General features: G+C 29.7%; 2 protein-coding genes across 5 annotated transcripts; one reads left to right on the forward strand and one right to left on the reverse strand.

Annotated features, from left to right (window-relative positions):
• Positions 1–277: 277 nt before the first annotated feature.
• On the reverse strand, positions 278–2,522 carry LOC124943104 (ankyrin repeat-containing protein ITN1-like). Its single transcript, XM_047483663.1, has 3 exons — positions 2,446–2,522; positions 2,369–2,384; positions 278–1,179 (listed from the first exon to the last, which is right to left on the reverse strand). The coding sequence occupies exons 1-3, from the start codon at positions 2,520–2,522 to the stop codon at positions 346–348; spliced, it is 927 nt and encodes a 308-aa protein (XP_047339619.1). The 3' UTR covers positions 278–345.
• Positions 2,523–16,669: 14,147 nt separating this feature from the next.
• Positions 16,670–23,084, forward strand: LOC124941204 (putative disease resistance protein RGA1). Of its 4 annotated transcripts, none has more exons than XR_007099614.1 (3): positions 16,670–20,147; positions 20,235–20,345; positions 22,896–23,084. XR_007099614.1 is itself a non-coding variant. In XM_047481489.1 (3 exons), exons 1-2 carry the CDS (start codon positions 16,726–16,728, stop codon positions 20,251–20,253), a joined length of 3,441 nt encoding a protein of 1,146 aa, XP_047337445.1. In that variant the 5' UTR covers positions 16,670–16,725; the 3' UTR covers positions 20,254–20,273; positions 20,460–20,609. The 4 variants fall into 4 exon arrangements, 2 of the variants coding, with proteins under 2 accessions (XP_047337445.1, XP_047337444.1); XR_007099613.1 differs by lacking the exon at positions 22,896–23,084 and adding an exon at positions 20,460–20,609; XM_047481489.1 differs by lacking the exon at positions 22,896–23,084 and adding an exon at positions 20,460–20,609 and having other exon boundaries at positions 20,235–20,273.
• The last annotated feature ends 313 nt before the right edge of the window (positions 23,085–23,397 follow it).

Genomic DNA, 23,397 nt, shown 5'->3' on the forward strand with positions numbered 1-23,397 from the left:
ATAATATTTGAGGTTACCTGGCTAAGTTTCTGGTGATCGATATTAACGTGGCAACATGGAATCTGATTTATTGATTCCTGGAGAGAATTCATAGATGCAAAATTCTACGCCGTCGAAAAAGAAAATAATATTGTAGAGATGAAGATCAAACAAAAAAAATGATTAAGCGACGCAAAATTCACCTGTCTGTCAAGACAATTAGTGACCTAAGTCTAAGTTCTTAATTGATTAAGAAGAAGAAAGATTAGATATATAATGTCATCTACATCTGACTATATGAATCAATTAATCTTAATATTGTTTCCTTTTCAAATGAGAGACCAATTTCCATACTTACAAAATCAATCAAATAGCATAAATTGGATTTACATGATCAGAATCCGACAAATCCGAGTGCCTCCACGAATTCATTCCACCATTCTTCGACAACTTTTCCCTCTTCCTAATCTTTCGATACCTTTTCGATTTACAAACATAATAAGTCATCGAACCAAGCACACTAACCATTATAAAACTTCCAACACAAGTAACCACAATAGCAGCCCACCTATGATGACGCCCCACAACAATATAAGACGACGACATAAACGCAACCGTCGTACAAACCGACGCCAACCACATCAACTTATTAATCACTTCAACCACCCTTCTCTCCGACTTTATCTCACCCCGAACAATCGTAATCTGCACGAGAACAACCGCCAGCGACGTGAAAAGCGCGATCGCGTTCGCGATGAAGAATATCTTGAAAACAGGGACGGCTACCATGACTGCCGACCCGTCGGCGTAATCTCCACCGGGTACGGTGAAGATGGCCGCGAATGCTACGGTGGCGAATAAGGAGGCGACGACGGTTACTGAGTTTGTGGCGTTGTTGATTCCGGCTCTGTGGAGTTTTCTTAACTCTTTGGCGATTCCGCTCATGTTTTTGTTGGTTTTTCTTGCTTGTTCTAGTTGAGTGTGGACTTCGTTCTTGATTTCTGTTACGGTTTTTCTTAGTTCGTCTTTTGGTTGGTTTAGTTCGTTTGCTTTTACTGCGCCGTATCGGTATAGACATTCTTTTATTTCGGCTGTTTCTTCTGAAAATGGAAGTCCTTCTGCTATGTCGATTGCTGTTTTGTTGTCTCTTGTTACTGCGTTTACGTTGGTGTCGCGAAGAACTAGCAGCAGGTTTACTATCTGAAATCAAAAACCATTAAGATTGTTAACAAAGATTGCCTCCTCACCCATTCAAACCACTCTCAATTAGTTTCTAAATATATTTTCAAATGCCAGATCCTAAACTTCTTAATAATAATCAAACCTGGGATATTTGATATTCCTAGAATCAAGTTAGTTATTATGTAATTGCATCTTACAAAGGGCCGACAATTTCTAACCCGACAAAAAACACAATCGAACACGAAAAAATCGGATTAGGTTAGGATCATGTAATTGTCCGTTTCTTCTCTCCGTCGGAACTTTCAAAGATATACCGACCTCAAAGTGGATTTTGAAAGAAAAATTGTACTTTTGGATTCTGATCGAAATCAGGTAGACCCGTTTAACTTAATTAATAAATATATCAAAATTGGGTTACATGAAATGACCGTCAACCCGTTTATAATTTATTTTTATTTTTTTAGAGTTTTGTGGGTTTCTCTTTCCTACTCGCTCACTCATTTTTTTAGAGTTTTTTTCCAAACGAATTTATAATTTAACTTCATTGTTCTTTTGTGTTGATGTCGTTAATCTGAAATGAAAAAAATATGATATTAATTATATTGGGTTAGGTTCAAGTTGAAACAGATCAATTTTGTCGGGTTCGGATCAATTAGTTCAAGTTAAAATCGGGTGGATCAATTAGTTCAAGTTAAAATTTTAACTCAAATTATTAAACATATTAAGTTTAAGTTTAGTTTAATATCGTTCAACCAGCTAACTTATAACCCGAACTCATACTTAGATATATTCCTAAATTCTCACATACAAAATATCAACTTTTTGTCTCATTCATGGTTGTGTGAACATGTGCACATTTTATGTAAATTATCGACCAGTAGTGATTTTTGGGGAGATCATTTATAAATAATAAATAATCATGTATGTTATCAATATATAGTAAATTTTATAATCGGTTAAACCGTGTTGGATTTGAGTTGAATCGGGTCAATTACAAATGAACAGACTAGGTTAAATTTTTTGACTCGAATTACTTAACATGTTAGGCTCAGTTTAACATCTCTCAACCGGCCGCTAAGATGACAACCCGGACCCAAACTTAGTTATCATTCTATATTCTCATATACAAAATAACATTTATTTTGTCTCATTCTATTCTATAGGCAATTTCTACTAAAGTCTAAGTGTGTAAAAGGAAAGTACATACCTCAACACGTTTCTTCCTGGTAGAAAATTTACCAAATACAAAAAACCTTATTAGTATTTGTGATCTCTTGAACTTACAGATTTTGAAACTCAATGAGTGTTATAATCTTGAAAGTTTTCCCAAAAATACGAAAAACCTTATTAGTCTGCGGCATCTTCATTTGGAGAAATGTAATGGATTAAAATATATGCCTAGAGGGATGGGGCAATTGAAATATCTAAAGACGTTAAGCTTGTTTGTGATAAGCAAAAGGAGAGAGACTGCCAACTTGATTAATTAAGAGAATTGGATATCGGTGGATCATTAAAAAATTTGAACATTGGAAGAGTTAGTGATGTATCTATGGAAAGAGGGATAAGTATGGCTGAAAAGATGAGTATCAATGAATTGAAGTTAGAATGGACATCTGATGATGAAGATGATGAAGTTGATGATAATGAGAGAAAGAGTACTAGTGATGAGAAAATTGGTGAAGCTCTAGAGGTTTCAACTACGAGGCTGAAGATATTGGGAATGAGTGGTTACAAAGGTGTGAATCTCCCTAAATGGGTGGGAAAATCATATCCGTTTCTAACACGCCTTAAGCTTAAGGGCTTGGACAATGTGAAAACTATGGCTAGTAGCAGGCATTGACAATGAAATGATAGTACTATTCCCTTTGTTAGATGAACTGAATATTCGTGAGATGAAGAATTTGAGGGAATTGGTGTCACCCAGCTGTTGGAGTACTGGAACATTCCCTAATTTGAGGAAATTGGAAATATCTGGTTGCCCAAACCTAGGGGCCTTGCCACCGCATCTCAAATCACTCAAACATGTATATATTAAAAGTGAATGTTCGGATGAGTTGTTATATAGCATCTCAAATCTTAATGGTACTTTCACTTATCTGAATCTTAGTGAATTGAATAATAATGATGTGGAGCACATATTCATCGTCAACAACAACAACATGAATGGAATTGAAGTAGTGTTATTCCCTTTGTTAAAGGAACTCAAGATTGGTGGCATGAAGAATTTGAGCAAATTGTTGTCTCCTACTATTCCTATTGTCAGAGCATTCCCTAATCTCTGCACGCTGTTGATACGTGATTGCCCAAAGTTAGGGGCCTTGTCACCGAATCTCAACTCACTCAAAGATGTAACTGTTTGGTTTGAATGTTCGAATGAGTTGTTATATAGCATCTCAAATCTTAGTTCCCTCACTCATCTCACTCTTATTGGATTGGGTGAAAGAAGTGCTTTATTTGGAGTACGCTCAGCTTTCCCATTTCTTCGTTTCCTGTTCAAGAGACATTAAAGAATCATCATCTTCAAGGACAAACAGAAAGAACAAGAGGTCACATCAGCTCTCTCACGGAATTGATTAGTACTAATAATTGCCAGAACAGAGACTTAATGAACTTTCTCACGGAATTGATTTGTAATACAAAGATTAGTGACTGCCAGACCAAAGACTTTATCAACTCTCTCACGGAATTGGATATTCGTAATTGTCCCGAGTTGATTTGAGGAATTTAGAAACTTCAATATTAATAATTCACTACAGAGATTGTATATCACGCGTTGTCTTAAGTTGGTGTCTTTAGAAGAAGCGGACGAGTTTAGGGCACTCCTGCTTTCCCTTCAAAACAGCCTACTTCCTCTTGAGAAGGGAACTAGTTACTTGAATGATATATTTTGAATTATATAAGTTATGTCTATTATATAAACATTACATTGAGGTTATAAGGAAACTAATAATATAATATAATTAACTAATGATATTATCACAATGATAATATTTTACATATATATTATCTTATATTTTAACATCCCTCTTCAAACTCAAAATAAAAAACATTTGAACAACTTGAGGTTGAGGATGAGATGATGAAATGTTGATGTTGTATTCTTCAAACTTCAAAAACTCGTGAGCTCCATCCAGTTAAAGGATGACAGTGTGTTGACGGATAAATCAGAGAAGTAGAATCTAATGGGCATGAATGCTGGGATGAAACAACAACCGAATGAACTCCGAAATTACTCGCGAGTCTCGAATCCATCCAACGAAAGGATGGCAGTGTGTTGCATTAAAAAAAACCAACGAAGAAGGTAAAATCCCACGGGAATAGAATGTTGGGTGAAACAACACTTATAAAACTCATTCTAACGAGAGAATGACAGTGTGTTGACTAAATAACCAGTAAAAGAGCACATGTGATTGAATTAACACCAATAAAAATATGGCATTAACTACTGGAATAAAGCAACAACTGAAAACAAACTCAGAGAATATGATTGACGAAGAAAGTAAGAACATCAACATAATTATTTGAAAAAGAAAATATTATTAAGAGATAGTAATAATAATTAATAAAGCATTATTAGAGCCCTCCATCAATGGCTAAAGTAACCATTGATGGAGGCAGCGGAAGACTATCATTTAATTGACTCAAAAACGATAACAATTATATTGAATGGTATATATTGAATTACATAAGTTATGTCCATTATATAGACATTATATTGAGCTTATAAGGAAACTAATAATATAATATAATATTGAGCTTATAATAAACTAATGATATTATCACAATTATAAATTATGATAATATCTTACATATATATATTATCTTATATTCTAATACATATTAACATTTTGCTCTTACATTCCTCTATTTTTTTCTTATTAACATGATTTGACGAACCTAATATGTTGGTGGTAATAAGTTCAATATTATTTATTTTATGCCTTTTTTATTTTATGTTGATCTAATGCTTAAATTAACTTGTAGAGTTTTATTAATTTATTAATGTATTTTTAAGTGTGTCAGGTGTTATAATAAGACACAAATAAATCACCATGTCAACAACAGATCATCATGATAATGAGAGTCATGATCATTGAATGATCACGAAGAGAACAAAAAGATTAATCGTGGTTGTGTCTTTGCTGTGGTTATGGTTTTCGGTTTCGCATTGTTTCTTCCTCAGGCTTTGGGTAGTTAATATCACAACTTCTTCCCGTGAAGTTGAACTCTTGAGGCGGGTTTCATTTTTTTTAAATGGATCATTGTTTATTACTTGGAGGAAGTTGATGTTATTTTATATTAATTGAAGGATTATTCATTGCAGGATGCAATTTGATCGTGTTAATAGAGAAGCAATGGATGGATCCTCTGAATGGAGACGAATGTATGATGAATAAGTCGAGAAGGGTTCCATGTGCATTAAGGAATTAACCGAGGTTTGGATCATCTCTTTTGTGATAAACTCCTATTTGTTTTTTCTTTAATGTTGGGATATAACTTTTGTGATAAACTCCTATTTGTTTTTTCTTTAATGTTGGGATATAAGAAATTCTTAGTGTAAGTATGTTTTTACTCAGAAAATAAACTTAGTATATACTTGGGTTTTGTGTTTACTTTGGCTTAAAACAAATATTTTTATTTATTATTAATTTAAAAAAAAAATGAGTGATGCATATGAAAAGGAGTTCAACTTTAAAGAGGATGATGGAGGAAAGTGGTGCTAATGTAAAAGTAAGAAGGCACACAAAAAACTAGCTACAAAATGTAAATGTTCTTTTAGTTTTGGATCCATAATTGATCCAAATGAAAGATATCCCATGTGAAAAAATAAAAATAATAACTTTGACTATCTAAATGCTAAGTTATTATGATTTCCCTTATCAAAAGGTTTATGTTAAAACCAAGACTTGATCGAGAGAATATTTCACAATGATAATGTAAATGAAAAAAAGATTATCCAAATGTGGATACATGACCTATACTTTAATTCCTACCACCAAAAAAACAGCAAGTAGAAGATGTTGGAAACACAACTTGAATTGAAGATATTTTTTCAAGATCACTACCAGACTTAGTCTCCACTGATGAGATTTGATTCACAGATATTTTGCAAAGTTTTCATTTTGTTTCAAAAGATTCTTATATGAAAAATATAAAGAAATAACTATCCACCTTTTAGCAATGTATATCATTGCACACATTGTATTTATAAGTTAGACCCTTCAAGTATTATTGTCGGTTAGAGAAGTTTGATTTTGACTAAATTTGATGAGATGCAATTTAATTTTTCTACAAAAGTGTTGTATATTTCCTGATCCACCTGCATGTCTTTGCATTGAAGGAAAGAAAACTATATATAAGTATTTTTTTTACTATACATTCCTAAACTTTGTTTTTATATTCAGTTAGGCCTTAAAACTTTATTGTGAATTATAAAACCTTAGGTTAGATTAATATTTGTCTACATAAAGAATAAGAGAGCTAGAGTAAAGTAAAAATAAAAAATTATTAGAGAAGACTCTTGTTAGAGCACAAAAACTTATGCCCATAAATTATTGGGTTCGAAATAATTCTACGCCCAGACCATTTATAAAAAAAAATGGTTGTAAGGAAATGTTGTAAAATCCGTACCAGTTCTATTTGCCATCACTAAAACCTGGTGTGAAATGACTAATCATATTGTAACATATAACAAATGTATTATAACATTTGTAGGTTTTTTTTTTTAAACGCTGGATTCTGTTTATCCTTTGTAGTGTGATTAATCCTTAATTTAAGTATATAGACTGAAAATACATTTAATTATTTAACTAAGTACATAACTTACAGCCTTATAACCTCAAATACTCATAATACGAAGACTGGGAATATTCAACTCTGGTTTTCACTAGACTAGAAGAGGGAAGGTTATTTGGTTGTTATTAGTCATTTATATTCATTTATTGTTGTTATGTAAGCTGTAATTTCTTACAAAATGAAACAATTAATAAAAGATGAATATAATATATGATTCTGGAATATTTTCTTTGTGAAAATAAGTTATTTGAGACAATTACACAAGTTTAGTGGACAAATTGAGCTAAACATAAATGTATTATTGAAAAAATTGATCATGTCTTATTGATGGACATGGATACCTAATTAAACTAGCATGTATCCCGTGCATTTGCACGAGTAATAATATAAAAAACCATGCAAAAAATATTACGGTAAAAATGTGATAGCATTTTTAATTTTATTTTTAACCGCTATAAGTTTATGGCGGGTCAACTCACTATCCGACCCAAGTATCCATTTACTCTCACATTGAAGAATGATCTTTAAAAAAATTCATACAGTTTGATTTCTCAACTCAATTAGTTTGATCTCTAGAGTCCACTTCTTTCCCATACTACGAGTAAAAGGAAAAATGTAAAGACTACCATTAAAGTAGCACATGCGAGACTTATTATATCCATATGAATTATGTCCCCTATCTCTATAAATATGATAGAATTCTTCCATTATTGCTCGCTAATAATAGTGAAATCTATAGCGCAGAGTCAAAAAAGAGTTATGACTGATTAAAAATTATTGATGAACCACCGCGTTCATCAAATTTGTTGCTGAATTTAAAATATAAAGTCTTATTAGCCTAGTTGGTTAAAGGGTTGTATTTGTTTTGTTAGGTTGCAAGTTCGAACTATACTTATAACATTTTTAATTTTATTTTTAACCGTTTTAAGTTTATGGGTGGGTCAACCCACAATCCGACCAAAATATCCATTTACTCTCACATATATATCCAAATTAACCACAGTTCTTAACCCGACAATCCAGACACTTTAAAAATTAAGCATCATTATATATATATATATATATATTTGGAATGGTTAACAAAGAGATGCCTCCTAAATTACTAATATGAAAAACTAAAATAAGTATTCGACCAATTTACAATCGAATCGAGTGTTATATGTTTTAAGTTAATTTAAACATTTCCTATATGTGAAAGATCATTTAATATCCAACAGAATTGGAATATAAAAATTTAGTAGTTAATTATTTTATTTTTTTGGCATAGACTTTGTTTTATTTAAATGAATAATGAAATTGTGACTTGGTTATTTCTCTTCATTATAATGAAATTGAGACTTTGTTTTTTGCATTATAAGTTGTTGAGATTTGGTATGAAATAAAATTATAAACCAATATTAACTTATACTTAATTCTTCAAGTGAGAATAGATTATAACTTGAATACTAATATTAAAGTAACTTTATTATCTTAAGGTTGTCAATCATTCATTTTCAAAAATTTTAAAAGAAAAGTGGTGTATTATTGTATGTTCCACTCGGAAAGGAAAGTGTGGTCCATTTTGTATTTGATTAATTTCAATTTATGTTTTGTAGGGGTCCTAATTTATATTAGATGCCACTTTTTCTTTTTAATTAGATAATCATTACAAATAAGTTGAAATGTCAAAAGTTGTATATGAAAATAAGACATCAAATATAAAATAATAAGTAGTTAGGTTTTTGTTGGAGCATTTTCATCATCATTCTGCCCAACCCATTACCATCCCATTACCTCAAAAGACTCCGATCACCATTATTATTCTTTTACTATTTTATTGTAGTTAAGTTAGTATGATTTCCCTTATCAAAAGTTTGTTTATGTTGTTATATTTTCAAAAAAAAAAATTAAAAGAAAGATTATCCAAATGTGAATACATGAGTTATAGTTTAATTCCTACCAAGAAAATATCAACAAATAGAAGAGTTTGGAAACAAACTTGAATGGAAATATATTTTTTCAAGATCACAATGAGACTTGGTTATCATAATTTTTATTAGCAATGTATATCATCATTATACACAAGGACGGATTTATCAAACTTTATACATTGCAATTTAAATTTTCAATAAAGATGGTTGTCCATTTCTTGGTTCACACACGCCATGTTGTTGGAGGAGACCCTTTTTTGCTTGTGGTTTCAACTTTATCTCATCTATTTTATGATTGAATAGAATAAGTGCTAATATGGTTGTTACTCCTCAAGCTTGGTAGAGAATGACAAAGAGAGTTCATGCTCTAGAATTTTATTTTTTATTTTTTCTTTTATGTTGGAGGAGACTTTCCAGCCTTTGTTGCCTCTCGGTAGATTATATGTTTCAAACTATTATCTACTTAAGTCGATTAATTGATCTTGCATGTAGATTGAAGTTATTTAAATAATAGATTATTGTGGTTTTTCTTTAACTAAATTTAATTTACTTAAAATTAATTATAAGAGTTTTAGTAATAGAATGATTATAAAGCTGACTTTAATGTATTATATATTGTGGTAATCTTTATTATTATTTTAGTATCTACATGCTAATTAATAATATATTAAATATTTGAATAATTTTACTTAAATAATAAAAATAATTTATTTTTTATTAAAAACAAATTGTTTGTTTAGAAATATCACATAATCACAATATCAAATAAAAAAAGAAAAATATTTATAAAATTATTATAAACATGTTATTAACAATAATATTCAATTTTTTTTTATTTGATATATAGATAAATATTTATAAGAGTATGATTTCACGAATAATTGATTCAAAACATTTTTAAGATTAAAATATCATTTTATATTTTTTTTTTAAAATATAATAAAACAAAATTAAATTACAAACATATAATTTAAAGTAATTTGGACACAAACTAAAAAATGTTTATATGAATTTGAGTTATATTTCTCACACTCTAGCACAGTTTTTAAGTAATCCAATAAAACACCATTGGAATATTTCTTTGCGAGTTCTTCGGTATCTTAAGAATCATCCAGGCCAAGGTATTTGTTTGCGATCTACATCGTTTTTGACTTTGCGAGCGTACTCGGACAGTGACTAGGTAGCCTTTCCTCTCACTCGTCGCTATTTAACTAGCTATGTGGTTTTCTTGGACATTCTCTTATTTCTTGGCATACCAAAAAGCAACCTACTGTTACCCGCTCCTCTGTTGAAGCTGAATATTGTGCTATGACGGTTACTACTTGCGAACTAAAATGGCTCAAGTCTTTGCTGAAGACTCTTGGCATTTTGCATACGTTCTTTATGTACCTCTTCTGTGAAAGTCAGTCGACTCTTCATATCGCTAGTAGCCCTGTTTTTCATGATCGTATGAAGCATATTGAGATTGACTATCACTTTATTCAGGATGAACTGATTTATGAAAACATTGTCACCCAATATGTGCCTACTGATCATCAGTTGGCTGACGTTTTGACTAAGGCATTGGGATGTTCATCTTTTACTTTTTTTTTTCTTCGTAAGTTGGGCATTTGTGATCTCTCTACTCCCACTTGAGGGGGAGTATTAGCTATATTATTTGGTCCAATATTTTGGACATAATTATAGACATAATTTAAGGAGATAATTATGGCATCCTTTGTATATATATATAAGTTGTTTAACAATGTAGAGATTAAGAAAACTTACATTTTTTTTCAATCTTATTAAATGGGGCACCACATGATCAAGTGAGTTATTGAATGGGTTTTTTTAGAAGAAAATTAGGTTTTTTTTTTTTTAAAAGTCATCCCATGTATAGGAAGATCATCAACATGTAATGAGAGTCATGATCATGGAATGATCATGATGAGAACAAAAGGATTAATATTGGGTATTTGGCTGTGATTATGGTTTTCGGTTTCACGTTATCCTTCTTCAGGCTTTGATGTCGCAACTTCTTTCTATGAAGTTGAACTGGTTTCATTTTCTTTTAAGTGGAATAGAGTTTATTATTGTAAGGAAGCTGGTGTTATTTTATATAAATTGACAAATTATTCTTTACAGAATGCAGTTGTTAGAAATATATCTTTAATTAAATGAATATATATATACCTTCATAGTTACAAATAAATAAAATAAAATATACGAAAAAAGAAACCATCAAATTTAGATGTTGATTTGAGGCATGTTTAGATATATTTCCTTAAAACAGTTTCATCGTTTTCTGTTTGTACTAAAGCTTATCGTAGATAATTATTTCCTAGGGTAAAACGAATCTAGTAATGATTATGCACTGGAATCACTATGCATCGAACTTGACAATTTACCTGAACTATCACCGAGTTCAAAAAGAGAGTGTAAATATAAAAATATACTGAAATTCTTAGAGAGAATGGTATAGATGATATGGTCGGATGAAATGAATAAAGAATGGGTATATTGCTAAGAATTAAACCTTCAAATAAAATAATTCAAATATTTATTAGCAATAAATATTTCTCATTCATTTGTCAATTAGTCCATAACTAATTAAAGTCATTGTTTATACGTTGATTTGTTAAAATGCAATGTTAGACATTCAATATTAGTTAATTAAAAAGTCTATACGCTAGTCAATTGATAGGTCAATTAAAATTGAATGTTTATCATAATATTATATTTTAAATTTCTATTTAAGCATTAAATATTAATTAAACAATTAATATTGAATTATAATTTGGATTAAACTCACTTGTTAATTCACGTTTGAATTTTATTTAATTTAATTTACTCACAATCTTATTTCCATTCATGAATTGAATTATATTAATTTCAACCATAGTTTAATCGTGTTAATAGAGAAAATGGATAAATCTACTGAATGGAGATGAAGGTATGATGTAGAAGTCGAAAGGGGTACACCATGTGTATTAAGGAATTAACTGAGGTTTAGATTATCTCTTTAGTGATAAACTCCTAATTGTTTTTACTTTAATGTTGGGCTATTCCATTTCATAGAAAAGTAATAGGTGATTCTCAGTGTAACAAGTATTTTTGACTCGTTTCAGTCTTTCAGAAAATAAATTTAGTATTTCAAAATTTTATTTTTCCAATACATTTGGGTTTTGTTGTTTACTTTGGCTTAAAAAAATATTTATTTAATTTTAATTTTTTTTTAAAAAAAGTGTGTGATGCAGATGAAAAAAGTTCAACTGTATGAAGGAACTTGATGCTAATGTAAATGTTCATGTGAATCCATAATGATCCAAATGAAAGATATTCCATATGAAAAAATAAAAATAATTTTGCATATCTAAAGGTTAAGTTATTATGAATGTTGTTATAATCCAATGGATGCTTTTTAAAAATATATATATAAAACAATTTATTAACATATTGGAAATAAAAATGAAAATGAAAAAGGAAAAAAAAAATTATCCAAATGTGAACCAACAAATAGAAATGCTCTAAAGACAACTTGAATTGAAGATATTTTTTATTATTAGTGAATTAGTCTCCCATGAAATTTGGTTATCATATATTTTGAAAAGTTTTCATTTTGTTTCAAAACATTCTTATATTATAGCAATGTATATCATTAGACGTAAGGACGGATTTATCAAACTTTATACATTACAATTTAATTTTCAATAAAGATGGTTGTCCATTTCTTGGTGGTCCATACACGCCATGTGCTTTTGCTTGTGGTTGTATTGAAATGAGTGAGAAGTACAATTAAGTATCTTTTATCATCCAAGCCCCTAAACTTTGTTTGTATATTCAGTTAGGTTTTTAAAACTCTATTGAGAATTACTTTTTTTTTTTTATCATATAAATTTATTCATAAATTGTGTTTTTATATTCAGCTATACCCTTAAAACATTAGTCTGACTTAGAGGAGTTTAGTTTAGACTAATATTTGTCTCATATTTTAAACGCGTTATATATTGCAATTTATAATTTTTTACAAAGAGTGATGTCTATTTCTTGATCTACACGTAATGTCGATGCACTGAATTGAGGTAAAGCTACATATAAATATCTTTTTTATTATACAAGTTCCAAAATTTATTTTTATATTCAGTTAGGCCTTTTAAATTTAATTGTAAGTTTTAGAAAATTTTAATTTAGACCAATATTTGTTAAATAAAGAACAAGACAGTTAGAATAAAGTAGAAATGAAAAAGGATGAGAGAAGCCTATTGGTTGAGTGCAAAAAATTGTGCCCAGAAATTCATTTGTTCAAAATAGCTTTACATGAACAGTAAAGAAAAGTTATAATTAAAATCGCTAAAAAATGGTTGCCAAAGGACTAGTTGCAAATTTGGTCTCTAAAACCATTGTAATTTAATACGCACAATTCACTGAAATATTTTGTTTGTGAAAGGAAGTTATTTGAGAGGACAAATTAAACTAAACATAAATGTACTATGAAAACTAATATTATTGAAAAAATAGATCTTATTATTGGGATTGTATACCTAATTAAATTTGAAACGTACAAATTTAAAAAGTATAAAGAGATGTTCCTAAATTCCTAATATGACAAAATAGAGAGAGAAAAAAAAGATAATATAAGTATTTAACCAGTTAACAATAATATATAAATTAGTGTTATATATTTTTTAACTTAAATTTAAACCTTTCTAATATGAAGATCATCAACAGAATTAGAATATAAAAATGTAATAAGTAAGGGTTATAAATTGTAAAAAAAAAAATATTAGAAATTATAAGTTATTAGAGTTTGGTTGAGAATATAAAATAAGTATGAATTATATAAATTTTATTTTTTTGTGTTTGGTTTGTGGTATAATAAAATAGTAAAAAGTGTAAAAGACTATTTTATTTTTATATTTATATAAAAAAAATTAATTTTTATTTTAATATTTATTCGTAGTTTAGTTTGTATTATTAATCATATTAAAATTAATATATTTATCATATATGTAGTTTCTACTGTTAATTAATTATGTTGAAATTAATAATAAAAAATGATATATAATTATCATATAAATCAATTTTTAAAATAAATAATATTATATAATTTACATTATTTTATATATAATTCCTTATAATTTAACTTTGTAATTATGTAAATAATTAATAATATCAACAACCAACAATTAATAGTTTTACTGTATGTGTACTATATTGAAGGAAATTAGAATTTTTTTTTTTTTAAGTCATCTACGATCATCATGATAATGAGAGTCATGATCATGGAATGTTCATGAAGAGAAAAAAAAATGTAATCCTGGTTGTGTCTTTGGCTTTGGTTATGGTTTTCTGTTTCGCATTGTTATTATTTAGGCTTTGGGCAGTTGATATCACAACTTTTTCCCATGAAACTGAACTTTGAGGCGGGTTTTATTTTCTTTTAAATGGATCATAGTTTATTACTTGGAGGAAGTTGGGTGTTATTTTATATTAATTGACGGATTATTTTTTGTAAGATGCAATTTGATCGTGTTAATAAAGAATCAATGGATGAATACGCTGAATGGAGACGAATGTATAATGAAGAAGTCGAGAAGGGTTCCATGTGCATTAAGGAATTAACCGAGGTTTAAATCATCTCTTTAGTGATAAACTCTTAATTTTTTTTTTCTTTAATGTTGGGCTATAGGAGATTCTTATTGTAACAAGTATTTTTTTACTCAAAAAATAAACTTAATATTTCAAAAATTTTTAATTTTTTAACTTTTTGATAATACACTTGGATTTTGTTGTTTATTTTGGCTTAAACAAACATTTGTTTTTATTTTTAATTTTAAAAAAATGGGTGATGCAAATGAAAAGGAGTTCAACTTTAAAGACGATGATCATGGAAGAAAGTAGTGCTAATGTAAATGTAAGAGGGCACATAAAAAAACTAGGTAGAAAATGTAAATATTCTTTTAGTTTTTGGGTCCATAATTGATCCAAATGAAAGATATCCCATATGAAAAAATAAAAATAATAAGTTTGTCTATCTAAATGTTAAGTTAGTATGATCTCTCTTATCAAAAGTTTGATTATCCAAATGTGGATACATAACCTAAAAATGTGGAAACAACTTAAAATGAAAATATTTTTTTCAAAATCACAAACAAGACTTAAAATCTCTCTACCGATTAGATTTGAATCAAAGATATTTTGCAAAGTTTTCATTTTGTTTGAAAAGATTCTTATATTGGATCATTTATATATCACCCATCAAATAATATAAAGAGATAATTTTTAGCAATGTATATCATTGCACACAAGGACGGATCTATCAAACTTTTATACATTTCAATTTAATTTTTTTTATAAAGATTGTTGTCCGTTCTTGGTCCACACACACGGCATGTGCTTGTGGTTGTATTAAATTGAGGGAAAAGTACCATTAATGATTTTTTATAATCCAAGCCCCTAAATTTTATTTTTATATTCAGATATACCTTCAAAACTTATTGAGAATTAGAAAATTTTGATTTAGACTAATATTTATCTAGGACAAACACTTTATATATTGCAATTTAATTTTTCTATAAAGAGTTGAGGAGGCACCCCTTCTCCCGAAGTTACGGGGTTATTTTTTTAGTCCACACCACATGTCGTTGCAAAGAATTGAGAGAAAACGATTTGAAATAAGTATTTTTTATAATATAAGTTCCTAAATTTTATTTTTGTATTTATAAATTAGACCCTTCAAGTCTTATTGTGGGTTAGAGAGGTTTGATTAAGACTAATATTTGTATACCTAATTAATATATGATTAGATCTTACTATTGGGATTGTATAACTAATTAAATTTGAAACGTACAAATTTAAAAAGTATAAAGAGATGTTCCTAAATTCATTTTCATTATAAAGAGATGTTTGTGCTTAAACGATTTTTATTAAATTTATCATTTTCAAAAAAAAATATATGATTGTAAAAATTTTCTTTGTGAAAATAAGTTATTTGAGGCAATTACACAAGTTTAGTAGACAAATAGAATTGAACATAAATGTAGTTTTTTGATATAGACTTTTTTAATTATTTAAATGAATAATGAAATTGTAACTTGGTTATTTCTCTTCGTTAGAATGAAATTGAGACTTTGTTTTTTGCATTATAAATTATTGAGATTTGGTATGAAATAAAATTATAAATTAATATTAACTTATAGAGAATATTAAAGTAAATTTATTATCTTAAGATTCTCAATCATTCATTTTCAGAAATAAAAAAAAAGTGTATTATTTGTATGGTCCACACGGAAAGAAAATTGTGGTCCATTCTGTATGTGATTAATTTCAATTAATGTTCATGTCCTAATTTACATATATAAGTTGAAATGTCAAAACTAATTAAGTATATAAAATAAGTATTTGTATGGTCCATTGTGCACCTAATTAAATTTGAAAGGTCATCAAGGAGGTGTCTCCTAAATTCCTAATACCTAATAAAAGGTAAAATAAGTATTTGACCAGTTAACAATAATATATAAATTAGTGTAATATATTTTTTAACTTAAATTTAAACCTTTCCAATATGTAAAGAATTGGAATATCAAATTTTAGTACATAAACTTTTTATTTAAAGCAATATTAATTTATACTTAATTCTTCGTGTGAGAATAAATTATAACTTGAATAGTAATAATAAAGTAACTTTATTCTCTTAAGATTGCCAATAATTCATATTCAGATATTTCAAAAGAAATTCATGTGGTTTAGATTATTGTATGGTCCACACGGAAAGGAAAGTGTGGTCCATTTTTGAATGTGATTAATTTCAATGATTGTTCTTCAGATAACATTTGTGAGAAGTTTATTCATCTGATTGATCATCGAGAGAGAAACCACCATGGCGGATGTAGCTCTAATCAGTGGATTGCTTTCAAACTTGGCACCTCTGATTCAGGATGAATTCTCGTTGGTTTGGAGTTTTAAGGAGGAGGTTCAAAAGCTATCGAGCACTCTATCTGCAATTAATGCCGTACTCAAAGATGCTGAGCGAAAGACTGTGCGGGAAAAGGACGAACAAACGGAAGATTGGTTGCGTAAACTGAAAGATGTGGCGTACGAGGTTCGAGACATCATGGATGAGTGCACCTATGCAGATCTTCGTCTTGAAGTCAAGAGGCGTAATGCCTCCTCTTCAACCCTGATCCAGGTAACCAACTCAATAACCCGTCCTTTTATCAGTACTAGGACACGTCGAAAAGTTGGTCACAAAATTAAGGATGTTCAAAAGAAGCTTGACCAAATTTCTTTAGAGCGCCAAAAGTTAAATTTCCTTGAATCTGTTCCTGACTCAAAAATAGACAAGCTTACTAGTAGTTCGCGTGAAACCATCTCTCTTTCTAGTTGTAATCAAGTTTATGGGAGAGATAAGGAAAAGAAACAGATTATTGATATTCTGGTCAATAATACATCTGGTGCTTGTGTGGATAAAACACTATCTGTTTTACCCATTGTTGGAATTGGGGGTCTTGGTAAAACAACACTCGCCCAAACTGTCTTCAACGACCAGGAGATTACTAAGCATTTTGAAACCAAAATCTGGGTTTGTGTTTCTGATGAGTTTGACATTAAATTGGTGATGAAAGCCATCTTAGAAGAAAAGGCGGAAGCACGCTCAGAAGAATTGCAGAGAAAAGTTAGAGAAAAATTGAACGGGAAAAGATATTTGCTTGTATTGGATGATGTTTGGAATGAAGAGGTTGAGGCATGGAGGAGGTTGAGATCTATATTGGATTGTGGATCAAATGGTGCATTTGTCCTTACAACGACACGTAAAGGAAATGTGGCAGAAATCATGGGAACAATTCAACCTTTTGAATTATCCTCGCTCTCTCAAGATGATTGTTGGTTATTATTCGAAGAATGCGCAAAACCAAAACTTCCAAACTTTATTAATATTGGTAAAGAAATAAGTAGAAAATGTAAGGGTGTTCCCTTAGTTACCAATGTCTTGGGAAGCCAATTGCGATTCAATTGTGACGAAAAGGAATGGTGCAGAATAAAAGATAGTGAGATATGGGAGATTTCACAAAATGAAAATTTAATCTTGTCAATTCTAAGATTGAGTTATTATGATCTCCCTTATCATTTGAGAAGATGTTTTGTGTTTTGTGCTATATTTTCCAAGGATGCTGAAATTGAAAAGGAGAGATTAATTCAATTGTGGATGGCCCATGGTTTAATTCCTACCGTTAAAAACCAAGAAGTGGAAGATATTGGGAATACAATTTGGAATGAGTTGTGTCGGAGATCCTTTTTTCAAGACGAGAAATTCGATTGGTCTAGAAATGAAATATGTAAGATGCACGATCTTATGCACGATCTTTCCGAATCTGTTATGAAAGATGAATGTTATACGTTGGATGTTAATAACTCAAGTGGTGGTTTAAAACGAGATATCCGTCATCTAACGGTAAGGGTGGGTGAATTTGTCAAAAATTCATTTTGTTCTCTTAAGAAAATTGGAGGGTTGCAATCACTAATGCTCCATGGCAGATATGTTGAAGGAAATGTCAGAGAGAAGATTTGTTTGAGTGTCTTGAAGGAACTTTCGACTTTACGTGTCCTTGAACTGAGGTGTAATAGCAAATATCAACATTTAGAATATGTGGGATGTCTAAAACATCTTAGATACTTGGACATTTCCTATAACGTTCAGATAACAATATTACCTGATAGTATTTGTGATCTCTTGAACTTACAGACTTTGAAACTCAATGGGTGTTTTAAGCTTGAAAGTTTGCCCAGAAATACGAAAGACCTTATTAGTCTGCGGCATATTTATTTGGAGGGCTGTGATGGATTAAAATATATGCCGAGAGGGATGGAACAATTGAAAAATCTGAAGACATTAAGCTTGTTTGTGATAGGCATGAAGGAGAAAGACGGTCAACTAGATGAATTAAAAGAATTGGATATCCGTGGAACATTGAAATTGAAGAATCTTGGAAGAGTTAGTGATGCATCTATTGCAAGAGGGGTAGGTATGGCTAAAAAGACGAGTATCAATGAATTGGAGTTGGATTGGACATCTGTTGATGAAGTTGATGAGAGCAAGAGTACTAGAGATGAGAAAATTGGTGAAGCTCTAGAGGTTTCAACTGCAAGGCTGAAGAAATTGAAAATGAGTGGTTACAAAGGTGTGAATCCCCCTAAATGGGTGAACAATGTGAATACGATTGCTAGTAGCAGCGTTGACAATGAAATGATAGTACTATTCCCTTTGTTAGAGCAATTGGAGATTTGGAGTATGAAGAATTTGAGGGAATTGGTGTCACCTAGCTGTACTAGAGCATTCCCTAATTTATGCAAGATTGAGATATGGTATTGCCCAAAGTTAGGGGCCTTGCCACCGCATCTCAAAGCACTCAAAGATGTAACTGTTATTGGTGAATGTTCGGATGAATTGTTATATAGCATCTTGAATCTTAATGGTACTCTCACTCGTCTCAAACTTCATAATAATGATGTGGAGCATCTAGTGAACAACAACATGAATGGAATTGAAGTAGTGTTATTCCCTTTGCTAGAGATACTTAGTATTGGTAACATGGAGAATTTGAGGGAATTGGTGTCTCCTACTATTCCTAGTGCCGGAGCATTCCCTAATCTATCCAGGTTGATGATACATGATTGTCCAAAGCTAGGGGCCTTGCCACTGCATCTCAAATCACTCAAACATGTACGTATTGAGGGTGAATGTTCGGATGAGTTGTTATATAGCATCTCAAATCTTAGTGCTCTCACTAGTCTCTCTCTTCGTTATATGAATGAAAGAAGTGTTTTATTTGGAGCTGGTTATAAGGCATTAATGTTTGATGATGAGATACCATCAACATCATCATCGTCAAATAATAATAGTGAAGCACAATTAGGAGGAAGAGTACGCTCAACTTTCCAATCTCTTCAATTTCTGGGTATTATAGGGTGTAAGAAGTTAAGGCGTTTGTTTGATGAGGGAATGATATCAAAGATTAGTGGCTGCCAGAACAAACACTTCATCAACTCTCTCACGCAATTGGATATTAGTTATTGTCCGGAGTTGATGATATCAGTTGAGGAATTTGTTGGAAACCTCAATATTAATAATAATTCACTACAGCATTTGATTATTAGAAGTTGTCCTAAGTTGGTGTCATCAGAAGAAGCGGACGATGTTATCGCACTCCTGCGTTCCCTTCGAACCAGACTTGGTCCTGAGAACTTCCATTTATATTCTATTGGAAGAGGAATAGAAGAAAGAGAAGAAGAGTCAATTAAAAGGTACTTCTGTATAAAAATATTCATCCATTATTAATTGCATCTATTATTAATTATCTACTATTATTAACTATTTAATGACTTGCACAGTGATAACCTAAAGGAGTAGAAGACTGAACAAACAAGGAGGTACGTACCAATATAATCTATTATATTGGAAAACAAATTAACACGAAGAGCAGAGCAGAGCATACAAATTTGGTATGTAGAGAGCTCTATATATATATCTGTTTCTATGATTTTATTTTTAAACCAATCCATTATATAATGGTCATATTCACAGTATAACATATGTTATATAACCTTTTGCATCAGGAAAATTCAAGAATCTTCTGCGTTTAGAAAGTGGGGGAAGTTATTGTTGATGCGTCAAACTACGAATAAGCCAAATATTATTGTATAATAGGATTTGATCTAATTTTCTTTGCACTTTTAATTTTATTTACATATTTGATTTGATGCATATATAATAGATCTCTGTTGATCAGAAAATGTGTGCAATTTGGTGAGTTGTTATTGAGACTATTGATTTATGATTGATAGCTATTAGGTTTTAGATTTGTAAAAAAGGCTGTTTATACTGTTATATCTTAAATGATTATGTTTTATATTTCTAAGCGTAAAATTAGACCTTAGAGGACTTTAAATTAGACATTCAGATATGATATATTTATAGAAAACCTGCCAGAATTATGACTTTAAATGTTAGTTCTGCTTTGATTTGAACGATGATGAGATAAGAAGTTTCGATCTAGATCCTGAAACATATATGAAGTGTTATGAAACGGGGTTGCCTTTCCGAAATTTCAGTAATCATATATAGTCTTCAATTCTTGCACTTTTCTTTTCAATATTATATATACAATCAAATCTAACCTAATGTTCAACTTATTTGTGCAGGAAACACCATTTATAATCAAGAACAATTTCAAATTTCTGAAAAATTCATAATCTGTTAGTCTTAATAATAATAATAGAAATTGAAATGAAAAAAAAAAAAAGTATGGAGAAGACATAAGATATATTAATGTGAAATCTAAGATGAATTATAGATTTTGAAATGGTCTTAAAACTCTAAAGAGTCTGGATAAATTGCTTTGTCTTCAGAACCGGCCTTATTATGTTGGAAACTCTTTTTTTCCAAAATTAAAGTATTTGAAATTCTTAATTTATTATTAAAAAAATAGTATTTATTTCTTCATTTTTTTTATGATTCAAACATTAATTCCTTATTAAACGATTATATGTTTCAAATTATTATCTAATTAAGACGATTAATCGATCTGCATAGAGATGGAAGTTATTTAAATAATTATTTTGGTTTTTTTTTAACTAAATTTAATTTACTTAAAATTAATTATAAGTAGAGATGGCAATAGTTACTCATATGCCCGATACACGTGACGTGAGTACCCGATGGTCTAGTTCGAGTATTATAAATTGGGTTCGAGGTCGGGGATGAGGGAGTGTGCGAAACTCAAACCCAATACCCGATATTCGACTATATATATATTGCTAAATATCTCATCATTATTTTTATCATAATAATTACATAATTTAATTTGATATTATCCACGTTCCACTCTTATCTACACTTCACTATTTCTCGTACTTTCTTTTTTATTATAAAAAAAATATTTCTCCGTAATCACTGTTTTATCTTCTCTCTTCATCTTCAACTATCTAAAATTATTTCTCTCATCTCTTCTTTATTTTTATCTTTTAATATTTTTCAATATTTTCTCTATATTTTCTTCTTCAATTATAGTTTATCACAAAGTTGTTATATTTTTCGACATTTATAGCATACTATATATAAGCAAATAATGTTTCTATTTTTTTTATATTTCAATATTACTACTTTAAAGTTGTTTAGTTATTCATTAATGTTTTTTTATCTTCATTCTAGTAAATATATATATTTATACTTTATTCGGGTAATGAGATACTCGTCGGGATCGGTACCTGACGAATCGGGGATGGGGAAGATATAGAAATACATGTCGGATTTGGGGTCGGGATCGAGAAGTAATATGAAAATCGGATACAAGTTTATTTGTGAAAATAAGTTATTTGAAACAATCACACAAGTTTAATGGACAAATTAACTTAAACATAAACGTACGGTGAAAATTAATATTGTTGAAAAAAATAGATGTCTTCCTGATAGGAATAGTATACCTAATTAAATTTGAAAGGTCAACAAAAATGTCGTCTTATAAATGTCTAATATGAAAAGAAAAAAAGGTAAAATAACTATTTGATCAGTTAAAAATAATACATAAATTAGTGTTATATATTCTTTAACTTAAATTAAACCTTTCCAATATGTGTAGATCATTTAATACCTCCAACAGAATTGGAATATAAAAGGAGTTAAGATTGTCAATAATTCAATTTGAGATATTTCAAAAGAAATTGTGTTTATATTATTGTATGGTCCACACGGAAAAGAAAGGAAAGTCCATTTTGTAAGTGATTAATTGCATCTATTATTAATTATTTAATGACTTGTATGAAATTTCTTGACATACATACAGTGATAACCTATTGTACATAATCTATTGGAAAAGAAACACGAAGAGCAGAGCATACTGGCCCATATATATATAACCAAATTGGTATGTAGAGAGCTCTATATATATATATATATATATATATATCTGTTTCTATGATTTTATTTTTAAACCAATCCATTATATAATGGTCATATTCACAGTATAACATATGTTATATAACCTTTTGCATCAGGAAAATTCAAGAATCTTCTGCGTGTAGAAAGTGGGGGAAGTTATTGTTGATGCGTCAAACTACGAATAAGCCAAATATTATTGTATAATAGGATTTGATCTAATTTTCTTTGCACTTTTAATTTTATTTACATATTTGATTTGATGCATATATAATAGATCTCTGTTGATCAGAAAATGTGTGCAATTTGGTGAGTTGTTATTGAGACTATTGATTTATGATTGATAGCTATTAGGTTTTAGATTTGTAAAAAAGGCTGTTTATACTGTTATATATATCTTAAATGATTATGTTTTATATTTTTAAGCGTAAAATCAGACCTTAGAGGACTTTAAATTAGACATTCAGATATGATATATTTATAGAAAACCTGCCAGAATTATGACTTTAAATGTTAGTTCTGCTTTGATTTGAACGATGATGAGATAAACATATATTAAGTGTTATGAAACGGGGTTGCCTTTCTGAAATTTCAGTAATCATATATAGTCTTCAATTCTTG

Source organism: Impatiens glandulifera, chromosome 6 (assembly GCF_907164915.1).
Source record: "Impatiens glandulifera chromosome 6, dImpGla2.1, whole genome shotgun sequence".
Lineage (NCBI taxonomy): Eukaryota > Viridiplantae > Streptophyta > Magnoliopsida > Ericales > Balsaminaceae > Impatiens > Impatiens glandulifera.